The 18,449-nt window shown below is 41.4% G+C and overlaps 1 protein-coding gene across 1 annotated transcript; it reads right to left on the bottom strand.

The window, feature by feature from the left end:
- Positions 1–4: 4 nt before the first annotated feature.
- On the bottom strand, positions 5–17,206 carry LOC115127267 (mucin-5AC-like; the record flags this gene model as incomplete). The annotated part of the gene is made up of 28 exons (XM_065015207.1): positions 16,947–17,206; positions 16,551–16,665; positions 16,183–16,273; positions 15,979–16,085; positions 14,650–14,866; positions 14,429–14,554; positions 13,895–14,012; positions 13,658–13,796; positions 13,042–13,152; positions 12,832–12,901; positions 12,476–12,613; positions 12,208–12,372; positions 11,997–12,091; positions 11,641–11,767; positions 11,276–11,531; positions 11,050–11,102; positions 10,668–10,768; positions 9,711–9,862; positions 9,496–9,634; positions 9,041–9,151; positions 8,507–8,686; positions 8,137–8,376; positions 7,900–8,056; positions 7,655–7,783; positions 6,976–7,126; positions 6,816–6,859; positions 6,465–6,722; positions 5–6,060 (listed from the first exon to the last, which is right to left on the bottom strand). Coding segments are annotated over exons 1-28 (9,906 nt in total), but the record flags the coding sequence as incomplete, so codon positions are not given.
- Between the last annotated feature and the right edge of the window lie 1,243 nt (positions 17,207–18,449).

Consider the following 18,449-nt stretch of genomic DNA (forward strand, 5'->3'; position numbering starts at 1 on the left):
AGCCAGAGGTTGGCTGACCAAGGTTGATCCAGTCTGACCACACACAACTTTCTACACCACTGCACTGGGTAGTTGATGCTCCTGTTGAGGTTGATGTAGGAGTAGAGGTTGGAGTTGTAGTAGAAGGCAGAGTTGTTGTTTTTGTGGTAGATGGAGCTGTCGAAGTTAAGATTGTAGTAGTGGGTGTAGGAGTCGTGGTCGACAGAACTGTTGTTGTTGTTGTTGCTGTTGTCGGGATGTGTGTTGTGGGAGGACATTGACAACATTTCACTCGTATCTCGTAATCGAAGCACTTTTGCTGAAGACCTTGCTTGTTGTTTTTACAAATCAGTCCAACGGATGGATTGCAAGTCACGTCTTGGCCAAGCTGAGAGATCTGAAGTCCAGGGTATTGTTTTGCTCTACATTCAACTGCCTCTGGAGCTGAGCAAATGTGATAACCACTAGCAATGATGTTCTTAATGGATTCATTATCTCCACCTTCAGAGCCAGAGGTTGGCTGACCAAGGTTGATCCAGTCTGACCACACACAACTTTCTACACCACTGCACTGGGTAGTTGATGCTCCTGTTGAGGTTGATGTAGGAGTAGAGGTTGGAGTTGTAGTAGAAGGCAGAGTTGTTGTTTTTGTGGTAGATGGAGCTGTCGAAGTTAAGATTGTAGTAGTGGGTGTAGGAGTCGTGGTCGACAGAACTGTTGTTGTTGTTGTTGCTGTTGTCGGGATGTGTGTTGTGGGAGGACATTGACAACATTTCACTCGTATCTCGTAATCGAAGCACTTTTGCTGAAGACCTTGCTTGTTGTTTTTACAAATCAGTCCAACGGATGGATTGCAAGTCACGTCTTGGCCAAGCTGAGAGATCTGAAGTCCAGGGTATTGTTTTGCTCTACATTCAACTGCCTCTGGAGCTGAGCAAATGTGATAACCACTAGCAATGATGTTCTTAATGGATTCATTATCTCCACCTTCAGAGCCAGAGGTTGGCTGACCAAGGTTGATCCAGTCTGACCACACACAACTTTCTACACCACTGCACTGGGTAGTTGATGCTCCTGTTGAGGTTGATGTAGGAGTAGAGGTTGGAGTTGTAGTAGAAGGCAGAGTTGTTGTTTTTGTGGTAGATGGAGCTGTCGAAGTTAAGATTGTAGTAGTGGGTGTAGGAGTCGTGGTCGACAGAACTGTTGTTGTTGTTGTTGCTGTTGTCGGGATGTGTGTTGTGGGAGGACATTGACAACATTTCACTCGTATCTCGTAATCGAAGCACTTTTGCTGAAGACCTTGCTTGTTGTTTTTACAAATCAGTCCAACGGATGGATTGCAAGTCACGTCTTGGCCAAGCTGAGAGATCTGAAGTCCAGGGTATTGTTTTGCTCTACATTCAACTGCCTCTGGAGCTGAGCAAATGTGATAACCACTAGCAATGATGTTCTTAATGGATTCATTATCTCCACCTTCAGAGCCAGAGGTTGGCTGACCAAGGTTGATCCAGTCTGACCACACACAACTTTCTACACCACTGCACTGGGTAGTTGATGCTCCTGTTGAGGTTGATGTAGGAGTAGAGGTTGGAGTTGTAGTAGAAGGCAGAGTTGTTGTTTTTGTGGTAGATGGAGCTGTCGAAGTTAAGATTGTAGTAGTGGGTGTAGGAGTCGTGGTCGACAGAACTGTTGTTGTTGTTGTTGCTGTTGTCGGGATGTGTGTTGTGGGAGGACATTGACAACATTTCACTCGTATCTCGTAATCGAAGCACTTTTGCTGAAGACCTTGCTTGTTGTTTTTACAAATCAGTCCAACGGATGGATTGCAAGTCACGTCTTGGCCAAGCTGAGAGATCTGAAGTCCAGGGTATTGTTTTGCTCTACATTCAACTGCCTCTGGAGCTGAGCAAATGTGATAACCACTAGCAATGATGTTCTTAATGGATTCATTATCTCCACCTTCAGAGCCAGAGGTTGGCTGACCAAGGTTGATCCAGTCTGACCACACACAACTTTCTACACCACTGCACTGGGTAGTTGATGCTCCTGTTGAGGTTGATGTAGGAGTAGAGGTTGGAGTTGTAGTAGAAGGCAGAGTTGTTGTTTTTGTGGTAGATGGAGCTGTCGAAGTTAAGATTGTAGTAGTGGGTGTAGGAGTCGTGGTCGACAGAACTGTTGTTGTTGTTGTTGCTGTTGTCGGGATGTGTGTTGTGGGAGGACATTGACAACATTTCACTCGTATCTCGTAATCGAAGCACTTTTGCTGAAGACCTTGCTTGTTGTTTTTACAAATCAGTCCAACGGATGGATTGCAAGTCACGTCTTGGCCAAGCTGAGAGATCTGAAGTCCAGGGTATTGTTTTGCTCTACATTCAACTGCCTCTGGAGCTGAGCAAATGTGATAACCACTAGCAATGATGTTCTTAATGGATTCATTATCTCCACCTTCAGAGCCAGAGGTTGGCTGACCAAGGTTGATCCAGTCTGACCACACACAACTTTCTACACCACTGCACTGGGTAGTTGATGCTCCTGTTGAGGTTGATGTAGGAGTAGAGGTTGGAGTTGTAGTAGAAGGCAGAGTTGTTGTTTTTGTGGTAGATGGAGCTGTCGAAGTTAAGATTGTAGTAGTGGGTGTAGGAGTCGTGGTCGACAGAACTGTTGTTGTTGTTGTTGCTGTTGTCGGGATGTGTGTTGTGGGAGGACATTGACAACATTTCACTCGTATCTCGTAATCGAAGCACTTTTGCTGAAGACCTTGCTTGTTGTTTTTACAAATCAGTCCAACGGATGGATTGCAAGTCACGTCTTGGCCAAGCTGAGAGATCTGAAGTCCAGGGTATTGTTTTGCTCTACATTCAACTGCCTCTGGAGCTGAGCAAATGTGATAACCACTAGCAATGATGTTCTTAATGGATTCATTATCTCCACCTTCAGAGCCAGAGGTTGGCTGACCAAGGTTGATCCAGTCTGACCACACACAACTTTCTACACCACTGCACTGGGTAGTTGATGCTCCTGTTGAGGTTGATGTAGGAGTAGAGGTTGGAGTTGTAGTAGAAGGCAGAGTTGTTGTTTTTGTGGTAGATGGAGCTGTCGAAGTTAAGATTGTAGTAGTGGGTGTAGGAGTCGTGGTCGACAGAACTGTTGTTGTTGTTGTTGCTGTTGTCGGGATGTGTGTTGTGGGAGGACATTGACAACATTTCACTCGTATCTCGTAATCGAAGCACTTTTGCTGAAGACCTTGCTTGTTGTTTTTACAAATCAGTCCAACGGATGGATTGCAAGTCACGTCTTGGCCAAGCTGAGAGATCTGAAGTCCAGGGTATTGTTTTGCTCTACATTCAACTGCCTCTGGAGCTGAGCAAATGTGATAACCACTAGCAATGATGTTCTTAATGGATTCATTATCTCCACCTTCAGAGCCAGAGGTTGGCTGACCAAGGTTGATCCAGTCTGACCACACACAACTTTCTACACCACTGCACTGGGTAGTTGATGCTCCTGTTGAGGTTGATGTAGGAGTAGAGGTTGGAGTTGTAGTAGAAGGCAGAGTTGTTGTTTTTGTGGTAGATGGAGCTGTCGAAGTTAAGATTGTAGTAGTGGGTGTAGGAGTCGTGGTCGACAGAACTGTTGTTGTTGTTGTTGCTGTTGTCGGGATGTGTGTTGTGGGAGGACATTGACAACATTTCACTCGTATCTCGTAATCGAAGCACTTTTGCTGAAGACCTTGCTTGTTGTTTTTACAAATCAGTCCAACGGATGGATTGCAAGTCACGTCTTGGCCAAGCTGAGAGATCTGAAGTCCAGGGTATTGTTTTGCTCTACATTCAACTGCCTCTGGAGCTGAGCAAATGTGATAACCACTAGCAATGATGTTCTTAATGGATTCATTATCTCCACCTTCAGAGCCAGAGGTTGGCTGACCAAGGTTGATCCAGTCTGACCACACACAACTTTCTACACCACTGCACTGGGTAGTTGATGCTCCTGTTGAGGTTGATGTAGGAGTAGAGGTTGGAGTTGTAGTAGAAGGCAGAGTTGTTGTTTTTGTGGTAGATGGAGCTGTCGAAGTTAAGATTGTAGTAGTGGGTGTAGGAGTCGTGGTCGACAGAACTGTTGTTGTTGTTGTTGCTGTTGTCGGGATGTGTGTTGTGGGAGGACATTGACAACATTTCACTCGTATCTCGTAATCGAAGCACTTTTGCTGAAGACCTTGCTTGTTGTTTTTACAAATCAGTCCAACTGATGGATTGCAAGTCACGTCTTGGCCAAGCTGAGAGATCTGAAGTCCAGGGTATTGTTTTGCTCTACATTCAACTGCCTCTGGAGCTGAGCAAATGTGATAACCACTAGCAATGATGTTCATAATGGATTCATTATCTCCACCTTCAGAGCCAGAGGTTGGCTGACCAAGGTTGATCCAGTCTGACCACACACAACTTTCTACACCACTGCACTGGGTAGTTGATGCTCCTGTTGAGGTTGATGTAGGAGTAGAGGTTGGAGTTGTAGTAGAAGGCAGAGTTGTTGTTTTTGTGGTAGATGGAGCTGTCGAAGTTAAGATTGTAGTAGTGGGTGTAGGAGTCGTGGTCGACAGAACTGTTGTTGTTGTTGTTGCTGTTGTCGGGATGTGTGTTGTGGGAGGACATTGACAACATTTCACTCGTATCTCGTAATCGAAGCACTTTTGCTGAAGACCTTGCTTATTGTTTTTACAAATCAGTCCAACGGATGGATTGCAAGTCACGTCTTGGCCAAGCTGAGAGATCTGAAGTCCAGGGTATTGTTTTGCTCTACATTCAACTGCCTCTGGAGCTGAGCAAATGTGATAACCACTAGCAATGATGTTCTTAATGGATTCATTATCTCCACCTTCAGAGCCAGAGGTTGGCTGACCAAGGTTGATCCAGTCTGACCACACACAACTTTCTACACCACTGCACTGGGTAGTTGATGCTCCTGTTGAGGTTGATGTAGGAGTAGAGGTTGGAGTTGTAGTAGAAGGCAGAGTTGTTGTTTTTGTGGTAGATGGAGCTGTCGAAGTTAAGATTGTAGTAGTGGGTGTAGGAGTCGTGGTCGAAGGAATTGTTGTTGATGTGGTAGCTGGAGCAGGCGATGTCAAGATCGTAGTAGTGGGTGTTGTTGTGGTGGTTGGAGTTGTAGTTGTGGTCAGAGGTTGAGTTGAGGTTGGAGGAGTAGTGATTGTCATTGGTTTACTTGTTATTGTAGTTAATGTGGATGTTGACATTATTGTAGTTGTGACAGTAGGTGTAGTTGTAGTTTCTTGTGTTGTAGTGTGACATTTCACAGTCTTACAACATTTTACCTTAATTTCATAGTCAAGGCATATTGGAGGAATACCTTGATCTTTGTTCTGGCATATTAATCCAACCTTTGTATTACATTCTACCTTCTGTCCTAATTCAGACAATGGGATCCCTGGATATCGCACTGCTTGGCACATGACATCCACTGGTTTTTCACAAATATGTTTTCCAGATTCTAGAATCTTTTTAATTGATTCATTGTCGCCACCCCCAGGACCAAATTGAGGATAGTCCACATTATACCAAGGTGACCACTCACAAACTGTGCAGGTAGGGGTTTTTGTATTCAACGTGGTTGTTGATATAGTGGGGGTGGTTGCTGTTGTAGTTGTTGTTGTCGTCGTAACAGGTGGTCTTGTAGTTGTTGGTGAAATGGTTGTAGGCTTAGATGTGCAAAGATCTTCATCACAGCAGAGGACTCGGACTTGGTAGTTAAAGCACAGTGGGAATGGGCCTGACTGGTCTTCATTTCTGCAAGTCAACCCTTCTGCTACATTACACTGCACCACTTGGCCTACTTGGCTTATGCTAACATTTGTGTACTTCTCGGCTCTGCATTGGATCTTGCTTGGCTTCTCACATATATTGTGTCCCTCTGCTCTTATGTTGTTGTAGGTTTCAGAGTCTCCTCCTGGAGTTCCAAGTGTAGGGAATGTGGTATCAAACCACTGTGACCACACACATGGATGTCCACATGTAGTGGTAAAGGTTGTTGGAGACACTGTTGTCTCTGTTGAAGATGTGGCTGGCTCTATAGAATAAGGGTATACATTACAGTTAGTCAGTTAAATACAAAAATATACAAATATATGTTCTTCTTTTAGATTGGTGTTAATGTAAAACAATCTAAGGAAGGTGCCTAGTTAGCAATGTCTTCAGCCATTCTGATCATAAGAGATACTTGCTGTAGTGGTCACACTTCATATGCAACAATGGTGGCTGGTGGAACGTTAAACATTGAGGACGGGCTCATAGTAATAACTGGAATGGAATAATTGGAATGGTCTCAAACACAAACACCTGATTTCCTTGTGTTTGACACCATTCCATTTACTCTTTCCCACTCATTATTATGAGCCGGCCTCCCCTCATCAGCCTACTCTGATATATAACCAAGTCATACTAGTCACTAAAGCCTCCGTTTCAGGTACCCACCAGTTGGCGTTGGTGTTGAGAAAGTGAAAACATTTGTTGTCACTGTAGAGAATGATGTAGAGGTAGGAACATTCGTAGATGGAGTTGGATGAGATGGAATAGAAGTTGTTGGAGTTGTAGTTGAACATGGGTACATGTCCCGGTGAATGGTTCCATTCTTCCCACAAACTGCTGTCATACAGCTGCTATGTCCATCCGTTGTATCGTATATGATATGCCCATAGGGGTATTTGTTCCCATTGTAGGTGCAAGTGCAAGCTGAAATGATAAGATATATTTTAGGGTACTGGAAGGTTGAAAACATTATTACTGTGTTTTCGTTTTTTTTTTTTTTGAGGGATGCATTCATACCTTGTACATCGTATTTGCAGTCCACTGTCACTGAATTACAATAGCTTTGGAAAAAGAAACATTTACAATTCTAATTAGTTTCATTCTTGACATTCAAACAAAGTTAGAGTGTTCACAATTTTAGCCAAGACCAAGATTCTCTGTATTACTAAAGACATACCATGTCTGGCAGTTTTCTGTGGTCGGTACTTTTTCTCCATTATTGTAGTGTTTTCCATCTCTGTCATAGCAGCCACACTGCTCCTTCTCCACACACTTCATTATATCTTCATCAAAGAAGGGTTGAGCAGGAGGACATTTTGGATAGCAACCTAAAGAAGAAGAAAAATATTCAAATATTAATGATCAAAAAGCAATTGATTGATAGAGGTAATTTAAAGCTAGAATCTTTTGTTGCTACAGCCATTTTTGTTTTTACCTATAAATGAATAATACATACCCTTTCATTCTTGAAGAATATAAATTATAAATGCCTACTGAGCTTAGTTCAACTGTCGTACCCCATAAGAACCCGAAATACACGTTTGTTTTACCACAATGTTTGTAAACAATACAAATTAAGTCAAACACTGTGTAGCCTCAAAACATGGTTAAAACAATCATTTTTATATCATGAATTTATATCATGAAAGCCCTTGTATCCATAGCCCTGTATGAATTTGAGAATGGTTACAATTTTCCTGGGCCTTCCCTCAGCTTTTTACCTAAACAGAGGCGGGGTGGCGACTTTTTTATTGTTTCATTTAAGGACTCTAGCTTCAACATTAAATAAATACTAAGTACCTGTTATGGAAAATTGTTGTTGCCGAAAATAGATCCTAAATGAATGTCTACTGTACCTTCAAGAGGTGGTATCTGAGTTGAGCAGCTCCCGGAGGGATTCCTGCAGGTCTTCATACACTGAGCTCCACAGGCCTTGTAGTGCCACTCACATTCTCCAGGGGGGTTGTAGTAATCACAGAACAGTGCTGTATGTGGTGGACAAAAGCTCTCTGTAAGTATTATCTTCAATTCGGTTTAAACTGACTGGATTAAGCCTATTTTTATGTCATCACTTAAATGAATGGAACATTTAGAAACTCACGGCAGATTTGTGGGCTTCTCCAGGCTATGCAGGCTCCAGCCTCATTACAGGCCTCTGCATAAGCTGCCACAGCGGTACAGAAACACTCACAGTCTCCACCACTGTCGCAAGCACACGAGTCTGTCACACACGCATCATAGAAAGAAGAGGGGTCCACCTAATTGGAGAACATCATTTAGTCAACATGATCATATCAAATTCCAAAACATTCAGTGAACGACTAAAGTCTAAACCTACTTTAGAATGGCAGTCTGTGAAAACTTTGCTCTGAATGATGCTGCACTGCTTCTGTGACCAAGACTGCCTGTAAGGGTTGGCAGTACAGGGGCTCCTTTTGTTCTTTGCATCGGGGCAGCTTGCAGAGACTTTCCAGCTGTTTCCAAAGTCTAGAGGATTGACAACTACTGCCTGGCTTCTGGTAGTGAAGTCATTGTTTGCATTGCCATCATAGTTTCCACACAGACCACAGACATGTCCCTGAAGAGGACATAGCATTAGATTCAGTTGAGTGATAAAAAGTCACAACAGGCTTGTGAATATCAGTTGATGGAATACTAGAAACATATTTTAATATCTAATTTGTCATCCAATCAACGTTTAAATGTACCTTGAACTGTGGGTTCAGTTTGATGAACATGCTTGTTTTCCTGTCCCACATGAGAATCAACCCATTATTGGCTTCAATCACAAGGTAGATGCCCATTGTCCGAATCTGGTAAGGAACCACCTCCCCTGTATTTCTCTCAATGACTTGGTAGTTCCCTTCTGTCAGAATTAGTTCATTGTTCTGAAAGAGATTTTAAAAAATATCAATTTATCTAATTACTGATTGTTATAATGTATGCTATAATGTTTGTTTTTTTGCATAGCCTCATGAAGCTTTGATGTGTGTATTTTGTAACGTATGATTTATTGCATGTATGTATTTATGTATGTATGTATGTATGTATGTATGTATGTATGTATGTATGTATGTATGTATGTATGTATGTATGTATGTATGTATGTATGTATGTATGTATGTATGTATGTATGTATGTATGTATGTATGTATGTATGTATGTATGTATGTATGACTGAAAAGTAGTAGTATTGGCTTCAGTAATGGTATGTGCCAGGCAGGAAGCAGGAATCTAGTTACCCCCAGGAAGAGCTTGATGGCCTTGGAGCAGGTGGTGCCTGTTGTTCCACAGGGAATGTTCTCAGTGATGACTCTGAAGCTGCCATTGGCATTGTTGTTTCCACAGTAGTCCTGTTTAAGGTAGACTCAATTTCAGTCATAAATGTAACAACAGCCAACACAGTATTATGGTGGATGGTACATTATCTCCAACCACACATGCGGTAAGTCAATAATGAAATAATGAAAATGTTAATCTCGTTGGGAAGGCTACAGTAGTATTCACAAAGCAACAGCAGATAATGTCCAAACAGTTTAAAATATTGCTTTTCAGACTCCCCAGAAACACCTACAGTATATACCTTTTAAAAAATGAACACAAACCCTTATTGGTCATCATGTATTAATACTTAAACAATAAAACAAATAATGTTGGTGTTGATCACTTAGACTATCACGTTACCCTGCAAGCATACCTTTGTAAGAGTGTATTCACAGTCTCCTTCGAAAGTGAATCGTTTCCCATCAAAAGTAATGTAGTGTCCATCTCCATAAATGGCACAGGTTCCATGGCACAGGTTAGTTGTGCACTGCCATTTTCTGTCTTTACAAGTGCTGAAAGTGCCAAAAACAGATATCAGACTGAAGTCTTAATTGGTCTAAAACCCCAAATAAGGCAAGATGAGCTTACCAGGTATTGCAGTCGACCTTGATGCTGTCTCCTGGTTGGTAAGTAGCTGCATTGTGAGAACAAGGACAAAGGTCTGGCTTGATGCAGCCTCCTTTTCCATCGGATACCAGTCCAGGGGGACACATACAGCCTGATATGCACTCTGTGCTGATCTGTAAAGTCAAAATTATTGATTTGAAAATCTGTTGTGTAAAAATGGTGTTAGAAACTCACGGCAGATTTGTGGGCTTCTCCAGGCTATGCATGAATGAGTGAAGAGTCTGGTGGACCAAAAGGTCAAACTTGGCCTTCGTTAGCCATTAGTCAATACAGAGAGACCAGGAGAAACTCCCAGCGCATAGGTATTGGCTTATTCTACCAAACAATCATCTCCCACAAAACCTTCCCAATAACCCTCCCCCATACACTACCACACCACAAGCACAGAACCAAGCCTCACAGTCGTGTGATTCGCTCAAATTAAATGATGACAAATAATTTACTCAATAAGGAAACGCCCATAGAATTATATGATCACTCCCACTAAGGCCAAAATGGAATCGTTGATGTACCAGCCTTATATACGCTGTGCACAATAGCTTGGAGACTATGTTAACTTTACCAATATATAAAAAACTGAAAGTTTATATTTTACACTTGATTTTTATTCACAATCCTTTGGGCATTAGATACACTGAGTGTAGAAACAATAAGAACACCTGCTCTTTCCATAACATAGACTGACCAGGGGAATCCAGCTGAAAGCATTGATCCCTTATGGATGTCAATTGTTAAATCCACTTCAATAAGTGTAGACGAAGAGCAGGAGACAGGTTAAAGAAGGATCTTCAAGCCATTAGACAATTGAGACGGATTGTGTATTAATATCAATATTAGGAAAGTGTTCTTAATGTTTTGTACACAGGTGTATATCCGCTGTGCGAAATGGCCTGGAGACGAAGTAAACAGGGTACTTACACAGGCCATATCCAGAATATTGCAGCTCTTCTGACACTCTAACCCTCTCACTCCTGGGCTTGCATTGGAGCAGTTGACGAAAACCATTGGTGCAACACATGCTGTGGAAATAAAGGGAATTAATGTATCATGACTCTGTTGTATCTTTCACAAAATCAATATACTCTGTAAAGTGTGTACTAGGATGGAGAGATGATAATTCAACATGCACATAGCCTGGTTCTGTTGTCAATAGCATACTACTACCACACACCACATGTGTATATAGGATTTGACAGAGTGCCATTAAAATAATATACTTATTTCAAATTCAGTGTTGCCTGGCACAGTACAATATCTCCAAATTGTGAGATGTTTTGACATTTTATATACATGAACTTACATGGATGATCAGGTGAATCTCCAATACAATGGAGTTTGCCCTCCTTGCAGGTGCTGAAATAAAATGTTGTTAATGGTACTTGAATGTCACTATGCTCACTACGGGAAAGCAAGGCCCAAGGCCCTTGGTTCATAAAGTCTCAAAAATATGCCTTTAAAATAAAATGTGTAGTGAATTACATTGATATACAGATTGAGTATAGGTAGGTAAATAACTCGGTCCATACCACATGGTTCCATCCTTGCTGATGACCTCTCCAGGGGACACCACTGAGCCCTTGTAATAACAAGGGCAGCTGGCTGGTGGAACACACTTGCCCTCATCATCCAGGTAGGTTCCCTCAGAACAGACACACCCATCCACAGGCTCGAAGGTGATTGAACAGGTCAAGTCAGAGTGGCTGTAGCAGCGGCAGGAGCGATCACTGATTTCCATGCTGTAGCTGTAGACCATGGTGTTAGGGCACGAGGTGGAGTATTTGTCTGGGGATGGCAACGATTACTGTTAGATGTAAATATTCAGCATATTTCTTATCTTATTCTTCCACAATTGACACATCTTCTTAGGTATTACTGTGTGATTGTCACTCACTGCAGATAGTGTCTCTCCAGCCGCTGAGCTGGATACCCTCGGCAGCACAAGCGTGGACATAAGAGGAGACGGCAGCACACATGCAGTCCTCACTCTTCTCGCAGTTACAGCTGTCATACATGCAGTTCTGAATAGAAAACCACAGTCAGAACAGCATCCATATTATACTGTACAATAGTTTTAATGAATTGTGTGTGCATAATATGCACGAACACTGTGCAGAAAACAATATTTAACAGCAAGCAAAATTATTCTCAATTGCCCCATAACAACTGTAATCACATGATACATACATTTGTGTATTAGCTATGCTCATGAAATATTCAGAAATGAATAGTATGGTGATGGGGTCTCACATCTTTGTACATGTCTGGGCTTATCGCTGCGTGGCATGGAGCAAACAACCCTTTAGGATCAGCCAGCTGAGAGCACCAGTGCTGCGCATATTTCTCTGAAATAGTGAAAAAATAAACCACAGGAATTAGTCAGGCCAACTTTAAGAAACACTTGCACCATTCTCCATAACATTTAAAACTGACATGGAAAGGGGATAAACCATGCTGCTACCATTGTCAAGACTTAAACTGCAGGGGCTTTCAAAGCTACTCTTGATGTCTGGGCAGCTGGCTCGTGTTTTCCAGGTGTTTGCAAAACCAATGGCTGTGCCCTCAGTCACTCCGCTCAGGACCTTGAAATCATCTCCTTGGTTGTTGTTGAAGTTTCCACAAAGACCTGTAGGGTGAACATGTATTTATATACAGGGAAAAGAAATCATTCCCAGAACATGAACACCTCAGTGGACTGTGGTGGTCGGTCAACGGATGATGAGACATACCGCAAGTTCTCTGCTGCCAAACGGTGCTTGCAGCAATATAGACCTGCATGATTGGTGAGAGTTGGATTTCCAACTGGAGGCCAAAGGTGGTCTGGACGATGATGAAAAATGAGGAGGCTCTGAAAATAGTTACTCCAGCTATAAGGAACAAAGTGAAGAGGAAGGAGTAAGATGCTGCATTAATATATATGTGTCAGTGTTGAATGATAAAGCTGCATCACCATCACGACATTCCCATGTATCATTATGTATTCCCCATACAATGATGTGCTTTAACTGTAGGACACAAGTTTTATGTATGCCTAGTCATGACTACATTGATTGTACTGTATGTTTATTGTGCAACTGTAACTTACCAACAGAAAAGGGCAGCTGAGAATAGATTCCATTTACAAAGGCTTTTCCATTGGGTTGTATGTTGATCACCTGCATAGAGGGTCATTGTTTAACCATATGCTTATTCATGATATTCAAATTATACATTAAAGTCTAAACCCTAACAACATTACGGGAAAAACATCTACTGCGGTCAAAGGCTGAGAGCATATCAGTCAAAGAATACTTACAGTGGCTCCTTCTGAGAGGGACAGGATAACAGCCTTTAGACAAGTCTCACTGTCAGAAAGCCCACACTGCACCAGATCACCCAGTACAGTGAATTGCATCCCATCACAGTCCTGAAAAAAATACGAATACGCTGTTACAAATATTTGCCTTAATAAAAGGTCAAATCAATATCTCAGTGTAAAACAAGAGACAGAGTAAACATGAACAACCCAGATTTCTCCATAGATAAACCTATGAATGCAAGATGAATATTATTGTTCCAACTCTGTTCCTGGAGAGCTACTCTCCTGTAGGTTTTTGCTCCATCCCCAGTTGTAGCTAACCTGATTCAGCTCATCAACCAGCTAATTAGTAGAATCAGGTGCCCTAAATTAGGGTTGGAATGAAAACCTACAGGACGGTAGCTCTCCAGGAACATGGTTGGAGAGCCCTGTTCTATATAGTTTGATTACAATGTTCTTCATAATCCTGGAATTGTTAGAATAAAAGTAAAGAAGCTGGAGACAAAGCTGTAATACAGACATAATAACTACAAAAAAGTTGACAAGTGTTAAGATGTCTTATGTGGATGAGATGGATGCACACAGATCTTTGGTGAGGAAACTGCATATGGACCTTGGTCAGAACATAAGAGCAGTCCCCGTGGAAGGTGTAGGCTTTTCCATCATAGGTGTTGATGTGGGATCCTCCCTCCACAGCACATGTGCCAGGACAGTCCTTGTCCACACACTTCCACTGACCACCACCACAGGAGCTAAGGGCAACATATCAATTATTCAATGGAACTTACAAATTGTCACTGCTGGAATACCTTTTAGACTCAAGTCAGAATTCTTAGCCTGGTTTTCTTACCAATCTTTGCAAGTGCTTGAATAAGACTCTCCGGGTGCGTAGGTTTTTCCATTGTGGCGGCAGGAGCATTGACTCAAGGCGATACAACCATTCTTGTTGACGTCATCAAAAACGGTGCCTTTGGGTGAGAGCATACATGTGTTTATTATGTCTCCATCCCACCATACTGCCCTACAAAGGCAAAACTCAGTAAATATATGTTTTATTTTACTCCAAAATCTGAATTCAAAGTATTTTTCTGTCTAGACAGACAATAATTTCTGACACTCCCATAATATATTCTGATCAACTGGCTTGTTTGTGTCAGGAAACTAAATACCACATGAATCAGATAGTATACCTGGCCATTACAACAGATCAAAGATGTTTTGACCAAATGTGTAGTTGCCTTTGTAACGCAACATAGTCCGGTCCACAATATGGAATCAATTGCTTTGCATTCTATCAGTATACAGTCTGCTCCATTCCAATGCATTTATCACATCTCTTTTGAAGAAGAGGATGTGCAGAGAATGTTTAAATATGTCTGCCTACCGGGAGGACAAAAGCAGCCATCTGAGCAGTGGTCCTCACACATCTGGCCTCTCTCAGGGTTGGAGCAGGTGTCAACACAGGGGTTTCCACACTCCTGGTACTCCATGTTGAAGGGGCATGTTTTATCTGCAAAGATAAGGTTATTTCAAAATATTAGTATACTGTTGCAACTAACCAATGTGCGATTAGATTTTTGATATGGGGAGTAATGGCATGCTTACAGCAGAACTGTTCAGTCCTCCATTGCTGGGGCTTCCCCCCTGCATGAACACACTGACGGGAGTACTCTGAGATGGTGTTACACAGGCAGAATGAGTTGGTGCTGTTATCACAGTGGCACAGGTCAGATACACAGGCCTCAACAAATGAGTCGATGGCCAACAAGTCCTTACAGCTGCTGAAGGCAGGACCGGAGAGCAACTGCTCACAAACTGGTTTCTATCAAACAAACACAGAGAGATGTTATAATTAGGACATATACAGTGGAGTCTGAAATTATTTACACCCTTGATAAAGACGAGTAGAAAGGACTGTATAAAATAAATAATAAAAAAATGTAACTATATTGTATGCAAAACAAATTTGGGAAAATATTTTATTTTACATTAATACAATTGCTTCTAGAAAGAGATTTTGTCGAAAAAAGTCATACAAAAAAAATCTCTAAAAGGTGGGGTCAAAATGATTGACATCGTTGTTTTCACTATCTTTCAATACCTCACCTTGTAAGGAAAACTGCAATAATCCTGTTTTAAAATGTTTTATGAATTGAAGAACACATTAGGAGCACAGGAGGTTGGTGGGAACTTGATTGGGGAGGATGGGCTCGTGGTAATGGCTAGAGCGGAATTAGTGTAATGGTATCAAATACATCAAACACATGTTTTCCATGTGTTTGATGCCATTCCATTTACTCCGTTCCAGCCATTATTATGAGCCGTCTTTACCTCAGCAGCCTCCACTGATTAGGATCCTTGATAATCGTCATCTGTTCTTATGGATGGCCATAAGAACAGACGACCACAGATTTTCAGTGGGTTTCAAAGAGAGACTGAGACGGCCATTGCAAAAAGGGGCTATTTTGCAGTCTCCGAACTTGACACCCATTGAAAACCTGTGGTTTGAATTGAAGGGCAGTCCATAAGCACAGACAAAGGATATCAAGGATTTGGAAGGATTCTCTATGGAGGAATGGTCTAAAATCCCTCCCAATATGTCCACCAACTCATAAAACATTTTAGAAAAAGGCTCAGTCCTATTATTCTCTCAAGGTATTGAAAGGTATTGAAAACAGGGGTGTCCATAATTTTGACCGGAGAGAAAGAAAATATGACTTTTAAACAAAATCTCTTTCTCAGAGCAATTGTATTAGTATAAAATATTATATTTTTTAAAGAAATGGAGCATATATACTGTAGCAGTATACAGTATAGTCATTTTTGCTCATCTTTATCAAGGGGAGTCAGTAATTTCGGGCCCCACTTTAAATGTTGTTAAGTACACAGCAGCCAACATCCTATTCTTATCATAAGCGATAAAGTTTAACCTACCAGATTGGGGCATTTATGATTCGAAAGCAGTGTTTTTTCAGTACAGCTTTCAGTTGGACCATCCAATTTCCAGAAGTTTCCGAAGTCGACAGGGGACAATTTCATACCTTTGGCATAAAAATAAATAAAATTATTGTTGAATGTCAACTGTATTCCAAATAATAGGCTATGGTTGACGTGTTGATAGTGTCAGTGAAAATGTACCATGGCTATAGAACTCATCAAATTGTTGAACTCCATTAAAATCTCCACATAGACCACAGGTCTTGTTTCTGAATTTAATGTCCATCTCCACCTGAAATAGAAGACCATTAGACATTTTAGGGAGACAGTTTACCTCCATAACCGCTTAACAAAAACGGGAAATGACTGTAACAAAACGAACATTTAACCGCAGTGACAACCTATTCCTTAAAATAACTTTAGATTAGTACTACCTATAGTCATTCCAAGTGCCTACATTCATTCCAAGTGCCCACCATAGCACAGGCCTTCAAATGTAGACATTGACCACACTGCAAAAACCTAATTCCACAACAGAAATATTAATAAATGCATAATTGTTGTACTACCAAGAAGGAATCCTCCTGGTTCCAGATGGCTACCAATCCCAGTTTTGCTTTGATCTTGATGTAGGAGGTAGTCTCTTCAATGAGAATACCAGACTGACTGAATGGTAAGATGGCACTGGAGGAAGAGGAAGACAAAGCATTAGATTCAACTAGAACTTAGTCAGACCAACCAATTTGACATTAGCTCAATTGACTTCATTTTAAGACATTTTCATTAGTAGTATAAAAACAGTAATCTCATCTCAATCGCTGTAAATATGTGCTGGAGCATACTTATACAGTATACAGTTGCGTCTCATGTTTTAAGTCAAAGTGACTGGGACAACAATATGACATCCAACTACTTGAGCACTGATTGAGAAATAGAGCTACATGAGAAATTCTTGAGGAACTTACTTCTTCCCATTTACAACAACGGAACCCTTGGAAAGCTCCACCACTACACCATCCAGCTTCATGGTGATCTTGCTAATGGTGGGCTGGTTGTCCACCACCTGCCGCCTCATCTGGATGTTGAAATCCTCATAACTGCTATGGCACAGTGAGGTCACAACATAGTTGCAGGTGGAGGGGAGCTGAAAGATGTCTCCGTCAAAGGTCTTGAAGTGGTAGTTACCCCACGTACTGCAGACTTGGCCATTATGTATAGGACTCATTCCTGAGGAAACGGATAACCAATTCAGCTATGATAGCATACAATTCAGCAGGTTTTATCTTTAGATACAGAGAAAGAAATGTGTAGACAACGGTGAGCAGAATTATTCCAATTTTTTGCCCCTTGTAAGATCTTGCTTTTAACTAGTAGTCCATTGGTTGACTGCAAGATTGGCCTCACTCACTCACCATAAGAGTCTACTGATGCACCCGTGTGTCAATCTAATTAACATCATGAAAACATCCTCATCAAAATCTGTCAGTTTAAGCTAAAGATATCTGTTTTTTTGCATGGGCTGCGTCTCAATCCATCACATCCACCTACAGTATGTCGACCTTCCGCATCTGTGGTTGAAAGTGGCGGAGCTGTTTGTCACACCAGGGGACATCTTAAAAATTGGTATTCTCACGAAAACGTCTTTAGCGTCCAAACGATTTGGCCTACGAACTAATATCACCACTCCATGGTGTCACCGGACTCGTCTGATGTCAGTACCACAGATGTGCCAACCTCTGTCTGTAGCGTCTGAACCGTTTGGTCTACGACCCCCACAAGTGTCACTGAATGGAAGCATGGCGGTAGTTTTGTGCCAACAAAAAAATGTGGTTAAATATGTGTAAAAAACACAAATATATCCTAAGATTTCTTATCTCTCCAGACATTTCAAAACCTTATTCCTTAGGATACATTTTTGGGGCATTTATGAACGTGTTATTCAAGGCGTTTCTATGGCCAAATGCAATATTTAATCAACTAAAAACAAAGCATTTTCAAAGTACATCCAATCTCTATCATGTTTATGAACTGAATAATTTATGCTTTTCAAAAACAGCTAATCCACAAAACCTGTTGCACAACTTGCTATGACTGTCTCCATCATGGTTATTGTCCTTTCACCATTGTCTGTGGATATGTAAGGCTGCAGTGTTAATCATTGTCACCATCCTCAGGGCTCACACATCTGTATAGCACATGTATTATGAAGCTTACCTGCAATCTCAGGCATCCTTGACATTGAGGGGATGATGTTAACTGTGGCCTTTGATGTATCCTCTGAAATCAAAATGTATGTTAATAAGTTACATTAAGTTTTACTGTAAATCATTGTGGAATCCTGTGTATTTCAGGCTCTGTTATGTAGTTCTCTTGCCAATCCTACATTTACCTATTCATCAATCATAACTCGTGCTTAAAAGCACATAAAAGTAGGACTTAGCATGGTCAAATATTCCCTCATTGTTAGG

Source organism: Oncorhynchus nerka, unplaced genomic scaffold (assembly GCF_034236695.1).
Source record: "Oncorhynchus nerka isolate Pitt River unplaced genomic scaffold, Oner_Uvic_2.0 unplaced_scaffold_1623, whole genome shotgun sequence".
Taxonomy (NCBI): domain Eukaryota; kingdom Metazoa; phylum Chordata; class Actinopteri; order Salmoniformes; family Salmonidae; genus Oncorhynchus; species Oncorhynchus nerka.